Here is a 9558-nt window from a genome sequence, read left to right on the forward strand (position 1 = left end):
TCACTGGTGTGCATCCATGGCCACGGCTGTGGTGGTGTAGGAGTACGGACTGAGCAACAGGGCCAAGGTGTAGTGACGATGGCCTTCAGCGTGGGCCTCGAACACCACCTGCACACACACACAATCACATGGGTCAGAACATCCAGCACACACACAACGCCACAGGAACAATGACCTATACAGTGGAGGGTAAAGTCATGAGAAAAACTAATGCTACTCATTTAACCTTCAAAGTCATGCTTTCCATGTTTGACAACACCCACCTCAAAATGCATCCATGTCTTACAGATCAATATGTTTCAAACTTAGTGGTGCAGCACATGCTAACAAGTAAAGCAGACAGCCTTAGTTTGTCTGCCACAAACTGAATGCGGATAATGTGACGTATGAATCACAGTGAATGAAGGAGAGAGAAGCTACTAGATGATGATAACAGAGGACTTTTGGCCACTCTGTTCTGGGAACTGTTACCCCACACTGCAGATAAACAGCAGAATAGCAAACATGCTTGAATACGCAAATATAAATACTTCTGCTTTTCTGACTACAGCACAGACCTGATGTGCTGCTTACAGATATTATCAGATAACAGAAGATAAGCCATTACTCCACACAGGTTATACGGTACGGTGGAGGTGAGAGAGGAGGCGGGACTTTGAACTTCTCCCTCTGCTGTCTTTTCTGTCACTGTATGTATGAGCAATCAAGTGCAACACTATGTCTTTCAGGAGAGACTCTGACGCACGCCTGTCCACTCCGTCTTCCTGTTCATTTATTCATCCTTTATTTAACCAGACAGGTCCCAATGAGATACAATATCTCCTCCGCTAAAGAGTCCAAGATGGGCATCAAGTAAAAAGTTTCATATACGGGTACAAACAGGGACAGATAACATGACGATGAAAACATACAGGAACAACACCGTTCACATGTACAGAGAGAGGGTAGAGGTTATAAGTTATTGCATGCCTTGCAGCTCGTTCCAAGCTTGCAGGACGTGAAAGCAAAAGGCAGATTCACCGTGCGGTCTGTTCAGGCATTATTATTAAAAGTAATATCTTGGTAAAATGGATATGTAATGCTGTAATTGACCCAGTGACGCTTTTGCAACAAAAATGATCAACTGGTTTTGTCTCTGTTAACACAGTGAAGTCCATTTCATAATATTCAATGATGTGTTTGGAAGCTTGCACCAGTTACAAACCACAAAGTCAGCATGATAGAATACATGCAGTTTTTCTAAAGATATTAAGATGCATGCATTAGAATGACGTCATCATAGTTTAATACTGACAACAAGGTACTTTGGACTATTCTGTTTCTAGCAGCCTCCAGTTGGGAACCTCTCTCATACTGACAGTTCAGCCAAGGTAGCCTAGAGGCTGCACTAAAGCAGCATAGAATTCATGAAATTCAGTCATGGCTTTTAGTTTTGGTGTGTCACCCCAAGATGTTCAATGGCACCATCTTTTCACCCCTCTGACAAATATCAGCAGGCACCTCTGTAGTTGAGGTTGTGGCTCCCCTGTGAGCATCTGTGACTGTAAAATATGTTATAATACTTGCAAACCAAATGTTAAGATGTGTCTAAAGGGACCACTTGAAAACGTTTACTGCCTAACTGTTTCCTGCCATTGGTGGGGTCTGTTTTCTGCCCCAGTAAAGTAAGTAAATCAATAATACTCTAGTATTAATAATAATAATGCTCTATTTAATTGTATATGTCAGTTTGACCGCTCTAATTTTAAGTTTTAGCTGAAATGTTGCACTTTTGGTTGGGAGGAGAGGGAAGACACTCCGACACAAGTTTCCATGGCGACGCGGAGAGGAGGGTCGTTCCGCCCACCGGAAACGGTCTCTGCAGTGCCAGCTAGGTAAAAAAAAAAGAATCTACACCAAGCAAAACCTTAAAAATGTCATAACTTCTCTTACATATGTTTCAACCTGAACTCTTAGTAAACACTAAGATCTGCTAGCTAGCTTTCTGTTTGACAAAAGTCACGCTGGCCCACTGACCAATCACGGCACACGTTAATGCAGACGTACTTAGGAGGCTACCTCAGTGCTACTGGCACGTCAAAGAATACGCCCAACATGTCAAACTAAAGATCTGATTGGTTGAAGACTATGACAATCAACAATATCGTCCCCATTCACTTAAACTGCAAAGGCTCTCTAGCAGGCCTCTCTCCTTACATAGAGAAATAGGGGCTGAATCTGATTGGATAAAAGCTCTACTTAAAACAAGCTGCGCTGGAAGCAGAGCAACAGAGGAAGACAGGAGCTGTGCAATGAGAAAATAAGCTAATGGGAAAAATAATGATAATACATGTAGTGTATTTATGAAAAATTATTAAATGATAAAATAGCTATAACTTTGTGATTCTGTTTAGGCCAGCGAAGAAGGCTTAGCTGGCCCTGACGGCCCACCACTGGCCCATTCACACCCATTCATACACTGATGACAGGACTACAATGCAAGATGCCAACTGCCCATCAGGACTCTAACTATAAGGCCCTGTCCACATTACTCCGTCTTTACTCCGTATTTGCTACGTTTACACTGAGCAGCCACACTACGCCGGAGTTTTGGAGCACCCTAAACGGAGGAATCTGAAGACTCCGGCGAGGTTGGAGGTATTTGAGAACTCCGGGGTTGCGTTTGCGTGTGGACGGTCGGATACGGATGTGCTTAGAAAAAATTACGCCCACACCCGTGTTCGCTACTGGATTGGTTCTTGGCAACCATGACGTCTCCGTACCTGATTCGTCACACTCACTATCACGTGACCTGTACCCGGAAGAAAACAAACTGGGCTACAAGCGTTGCTGCTAGCACAACAGCTAGCAGCAGCTATGCAGTAAAAGTCTGCATTTCTGTGGAGGAAGCAGCTGTTATTGGAATGATTAGCGAGCGGTGTGACCGGCATCAGCCCTATGGAGCAGCGCGTTGTTTTTAGATTCTAATGAGAAGACATGCTGCTCTAACGTTTTACTTCTTCCGTTTGGTAGCCTTGAGAGACCTTAGTCTGTAAGTATGTATTTATGGAGCATGAAAAGATGTACGTAGATATATTCTATTCGCGTGTTTAGTATAACATTTGTGTTGTATTAAATGCTAATCGCGGTTAGCATTTCTCCATTGGCGGTAATGTTAAAATTAGCTTAGAAGCTAGCTAGGCGGACATGTTACATGCTGGCTATATCATGGATTGTTGTTTTGTATTCATGTAATGTGTATAGGGACAGTTCGTAAAGCCATATTTCATATTGTGCTTCCACAGTTTTACAAATAAAGATTCACACTGAAGTCTTGAAACTCTTCTATGGATTCCATGGTCTTTATTTCACGGATCTACTGTTAGCGATCTGCTAAGCTTTCCTGCACGAAGGAAGAGCAGAATAGAGTGAGAGACGTGTGTTGACCACATGTATGGACCCATATTCTAGTAAACGTTTATGTGTAAGTGTTGATTTTAAAGTAAATTTGATGTGAGAGAGAGAGAGCACTGTAATGAGCGCTGTAATGCTAATCGCGGTTAGCATTTCTCCATTGGCGGTAATGTTAAAATTAGCTTAGAAGCTAGCTAGGCGGACATGATGTTCAGAGCTACTAGTGAGAACAGACATCAACAACACGGAGGAAACGAGTGAGAGACCACATTGATGGACCCATAATCTAGTAAACGTTTATGTGTAAGTGTTGATGTTAAAGTAAATTTGGAGAGAGAGAGAGACGCTGTAACTACGTCTGAAAAATAAAACTTCTAAAACTTTCCACGAACTGTGTCTGTTTGAGTTTATAGAGGGAGATTTTAGAGGAAGATCTTAAGTATCAAATACAACCTTTCATTATTAAAGACTACTTTATTACTCTGTCGTATTATTATTATTTTTTTTTAACTAAGCAAGCAATTCACTTCCTGTTTACACCGTCACGCGCATGCCCAGTGTAGTTAATGGTCACGTGCTGTCCGCCTTCAACGGCTGCCGTGTGGACGCAGATCAACTCGAGAATGATGCTGAAACTCCCGTGTGGACGGAGATCGTTTCTATTTGACAAATCTGCATCCAAGGAGAAACGGAGTAGTGTGGACAGGGCATAACATTCATACACCATTCACACATCGTAGGCACAATTACAGGAGCAATTTGGCGTTAAGAGTCTTGCCCAAGGACACATTGACATGGACTAGCAGAGCCAGGGATCAAACCACCGATCCTCTGATTGAAGGACGACCCTGCTCTACCACTGAGCCACAGTCGCCCAACAAGTCCACGTTGATTTATTTGTCACCTAACTTCTGTCCTTAAGTAATCCCACTCCTGTAATTATTTCAACCCAAAACAGGATATTTTTTTCTAAACTTAAGTAAGTAGTTTTTTTGTCTAAAAAAGCGGAAGTGTATTTTGAAAAAAATGTATGCACGTAAGGAGCAGAACTTGACACATTTAGCTTGACTTTAGTAGGAAAACGCACGAAAAATGAGGAATAACTTTCTCGTAAGATGTCATACGAACCATTGTATGAGGACACATTGTAGCTCTTCAGCAGGAGTGCATTTTAAAACACAATACAATAGGCTGCAGCTGGATGTGAACCTCCACACTGAGAATGTATGGGGTCTTATATAATCTTCACATCGTAGTGACATGGAGTTGTATTGACTGGTTCATACTCACATCAGCTACTTCATGGAATGGTGTGCTCCCCTCATTCTTCCAGTAGGTTTTGGTATCAAAGTCAACTCGATACACACCCGCTGGGAACTGCTGCTCTGTGAGGAGATCATGGACCTCTCCAGCGGCATCTGTCACTCTGCAGTGAGAAACGGGGACATCTGTCTGCATGGTTTGTACTTATTAAACGCATCATGAGAAGAGATATGAGCTCTGATTCATACTGTGCATACCCAGTAGCGATCTGTGTCCATCCCCCGTCAGCAGTCCTCTGAAACACTTTGAGTGGCACGGATCCGGCTGGAGTCCCTTTCACGGCATCCAGGACTTTCACCATCAGAGGACTCTTGGTGTCTGAACCCCCATGTTTGTCCTGCAGCACAGACACAAGCCAGGGCGATACCTCATTCTCTGTTCCTCTTCGTCACACATCCACATGCTATTACCAGGGCTGGTTCAATGTATATTCATATATATATTCATATATGACTGTGATGTAGTGCTCCCGTACATTGGACTTTAAAGTTACCTCAAGGAGCTACTTTCATTTTGTGTTGATTTTGGCGCTCCCTGTGGACAGTTCTTTGGAGCACCAGAGTCTCTTTAGAAAACCTCTAATTGTACTGCAGGGTCTGACAGTCTGCCCCGTTCAGTCCGCAGTTGAGAACTACCTACCTTTGCAAATGTGCACCATATTTTTCTCGCAAGCTAATCAGAGCAGACTGGGCTTTTTCTGGAGTGGGGCTCGAGCCAAAAGCAGACTACACAGCTTTCAAAGTGGTCAGATTGCTGTACTGTTCACGCGGCACAATTTGCTATATTGTAATCAGGAGTCTTGAAGTTGTTGTGTTTTTCACTCTACATGACTGAGGTGACAGGGGTCACACACTACAGGATCCTTTATCTGGAATCCACAATGAGGTCTCCAAACTATGTTTTATCAGGAAAACACGTGAGAAGTGACATGGGCGCCATGCCTGTTGATGTTGTCATTGGTACGCATGTTCGCATAATAAGCTTTACTATTTATCCTGTGTAGATCACTAACTGTTTTATGAGGGTGTTGGACGTTCATGCAAACATCCAACACCCTCGGTGCAACAACAACGATAACATAATCATATTTTTTCAGTTTAGCTAGTTTGTGCTTCGCGTCACTTGTCGATGTTGACAAGTGTGTTAGGTTATCAGCAAGTATGAAAACGAAATCATTGATATCAATAAAAGTATTAATATCAATACGATTAATATAAACATATATTAACAAACACGGGGCACCACCATGGGATCAGTGACCAATAACCAAATTGTAGATAAAGCCTCAAAATGTCAATAGTCAAAGTATTATTCCACATTCAGAGTGAACAGTGAAGGTTTGAATTTCAGCACAGGCTATATGATATCCAGCTATTATCATAACACATCTGCACAATTAATCACAAAAACGGCTGCTTAAAATATAACAGTTTATGTACTTAACATTACTGATTAAAACCAATAATAATAATTAAAAGAAACATATATTATAAAACTACAAGCATACTACCTAAAAGCAACAAACAATCACGTGGTGAGGAGTGTGTGTGGGCATGTGTGTGTGGGTGTGTGTGTGTGTGTGTGTGTTTGAGGGTGTGTGTGAAAAAGAAGGAGGGAAGACAAAATGGTGGACATAGTCGCAGAAGTGACTACGCCATGTGAGACTTAACACTGGGGGAGGAGAGTGGAAAAAGAGAGGGGGGAGCAAGAAGGCGGACATATTCACATAAAGTAATCACGTCATGAAATACTCCACAATGGCGACGAGGCCGCGATTATCTAACAGGGAATAAAACACACAATAGAGGCCGCTCTTACACGATGTGTCCATGTGTGTATGAAATAAGCGCCTCTATCCAGGGACCAGAGTTACACTGTTTGGGCGAAGTACGCGGCAAACAAATCCTCCGTACAAAAGCAATGATTTTGTCATCGGAAGTTAGGCGGAATTTTTCCTTCTATGACCGGCAAATGTTGACCTGAATAGAAAGAGAGCAGGGCGTAGATGTTTTCTTTTTGTTTCTCTTCCTCTGAAGACTATGGGGATTCCATCAATCTTCCTTCTGCAGGTAAAATGGCAGAGCACAGGGCAAGTTAACGGTTTTCTCCTTCGGGATACAAAAGCAGTCTTCTGTTCGTCCAGCGAAGTTAAGACTATCACTTAGGGTTTTGATTTAAGAGCAACGTTGTCTCATCTCCTTTCAGCAACACACATGGCCGGCACAGAGTCAAGGTGAGCACTGGTTTGTATAGCCTTGGTGACGTCATGGCCGTGTCCCAGGGACTTCCTGTGGTTCACTTGGCTCTCATCTAATGAGGCACCAGTAAACTGGTTTGACCCAAATCTCACACATAGGAAAGATTTTGACACCCGATGGTGGTAGGTGCAAATAAACCAGCCCCAGGTAGGCTTGTTTCCTTTGTTTCAGCCAAATAGTGAAGTCCCAACAATGTGGACTGACTCAAATATTTCTCCATGCTCTAGTCCAGGCTAATAAGCCCAGCTGAGCAGCAGGAACAGTTGGTTACACACTGAATGAAGTGACTGATTCATGACAGATTCATGTGATGCGTCACCACCCACGTCAGCTTCGGGCCAATAGAAACTCTAATATGCTTGATTTATTGGCGCAATTGGTCCCCATCTTGAAGTATGAACTTTGTAATGATAGGCTACAGCACAATTTTAAAATGTATAGCAAATAGTTTCCTATAGTCTATACTACATCAGCATAATATCAGTTATTGGTTTTGGTGCACCAGGCCAAGATTTCAAGGCCACCTCTATGAAAAGCTTCTGCGGGCGCTGCTGAGTTGGAGCCTTCTCATACACATTCAGTCTAAGCGTCTTTGGTTCATCAATACTCAATAAATATTACATTTGAAGCAAAAGCATTCAGCTTCAGGTTGTGCTCTTTAAATTCCGTTTCATCTATTCAGCATTGTTTATTTGGGTCAGTGAGTTCAGTGAACACTATCGTTCTACAGAGCTGTTATCTCTTGTGTTTACAGTGCAGTGGGAGATGAACAGAGCAGCATGAACATTACGAGACTGAACCAGGTGCAGTCAGGTCACTGAACCGATTCCTGCTCCACAGATTCATTTGGTCTACTGGCCTGCACTGTGTGTTCATCACAGTTTCTCTTTTAGTAGTTAGTTCAGTCAGTAATACTCATTGTGTTAGTGTTGGTACCAGCTGAGACAGCATATTATTATGATAAAACCTGGTCCTGGTGTCACCTACTGTTGCAGGAACTACCACAGAAGAAGTTCTGTATATGTTGCCAGGTGTTTATATGTTTATTTTTTTCACCGTGATCACAACTGTACAAGAAGCAGTCACCAAACTTCACAGGTGTGTTCAGATCAAATTGAAAGGCAGAATTTGAAGATGTGTGTGGTCCGAGAAAGGGTCCCAGAAGTAGGAGGGTAGGAACTTGACGCCAATGGCCCAATTTGGCATAAGTGTGATCCCATCACAAGATGTTCTCTAGTTAAAATTGTAGTCATTTGTTACCCGTGGTGTGTTCTTATACATCGTATTTAGAAACTCTGGGTCCACTCTAATCTTCAGAATAAGGAGGTATAGCTGAGGAACAATGAGGTAAAATATGAAATACCAACACACTTTTAATGGAGCTCTAGTTTCCTTACTTACGTGTGTTATGATGATCAAGCCTTGTCTAATATTCCTACAGGAACCTGGGGAGTATGTGTGGGAGGGATCAGGACTTTACAGTGACCCTCAAAGATGATCGTGTCAAATCAGGAGTTGAAATTTGTCTATCTGATGAAAACATATTATTTTACAATAATTACGCTTAAATACTCAACATGTTATCGGAAGATAATACGTTTTTCTTGCACCTCATACTAAAACCCACAAACTGGGGCATCAGCTTCTCTTATTTGAGTTCTGTTGGCAGAATTAGACCGATTTACAAAGATAACAAATATTCAAAATCTATTCAGACTGAATATGAGACCTACACTCTGTTCGGCAAGAACGCCATTTTCTTAAAATGAACTGACGTATTTGCATTTATAATCATTAATTACCCCATTATTGGACACAGACACACAGACACACTGACCGTGGGGGTGGGCAGGGTGTTGCAGAGCAGCACAGCGGAGGCCAGGAGCAGAAAGCGCAGCGGTTGAAGCATTGTCGACTGGTGACAGACGGACAGACGGACACACAGAAATCACTGGTGCTCACACTTCACCTGCTGTCTCAGGCCTTTTATAACTGCAGCTGTCCCCCCCCACCCACACACACACACACCTTCTTAACCACTCTGCTGCCAGCTCTGTGGACCACGTCAATACCTGGACAATGAATAACTCAGACCAAATCTGTTTAATATCCCCTGTTTTTAAAAATAAATCTACGTGACATTTCTGTAAAATCATAATCTGAAAAGTATCAGTACAATGTGGTGGAGTAGAAGTATAAGGTAACATAAACTGGAAATACTTAAACAAAAGTTAGATACTTGAGTGGATGTGGTGAGCTGTTTACTGTTGGGACAGAGTTTTTCTTTGCAATACTTTAACCAACCCGCCAGAAGGTGGTGTGACAACCCCAGGAACCGCTCGCACTGACTCCTCCTATACACCAACTCTGACCTTGGTGAGCATTTGTATAAGATAAGAAGAATACATTTGTTGATTCAGAGTTTAAAGAAGTTTTTTCTGGCTCTACATGTCCCATGATGACATCTGCAAACATTGCAGGAGTACATACCAGGTAGAATACCCTGTGTGTACTCTGTAGCACTGTGCTCGCTTAACTTGCTGCACTCAAATGTAAAATGGAGTCACAGTCTTCCTGCTGTTGT

The 9558-nt window shown here is 42.5% G+C and overlaps 1 protein-coding gene across 1 annotated transcript; it reads right to left on the reverse strand.

Annotated features, from left to right (window-relative positions):
- ttr (transthyretin (prealbumin, amyloidosis type I)) lies at positions 1–8901 on the reverse strand. The gene is made up of 4 exons (XM_076079269.1): positions 8812–8901; positions 4914–5053; positions 4684–4819; positions 1–108 (listed from the first exon to the last, which is right to left on the reverse strand). The coding sequence occupies exons 1-4, from the start codon at positions 8881–8883 to the stop codon at positions 1–3; spliced, it is 456 nt and encodes a 151-aa protein (XP_075935384.1). The 5' UTR covers positions 8884–8901.
- Positions 8902–9558: the final 657 nt, after the last annotated feature.

The sequence above is a fragment of the Anarhichas minor genome, unplaced genomic scaffold, assembly GCF_050575085.1.
Source record: "Anarhichas minor isolate MPS153535 unplaced genomic scaffold, ASM5057508v1 ptg000071l, whole genome shotgun sequence".
Taxonomy (NCBI): domain Eukaryota; kingdom Metazoa; phylum Chordata; class Actinopteri; order Perciformes; family Anarhichadidae; genus Anarhichas; species Anarhichas minor.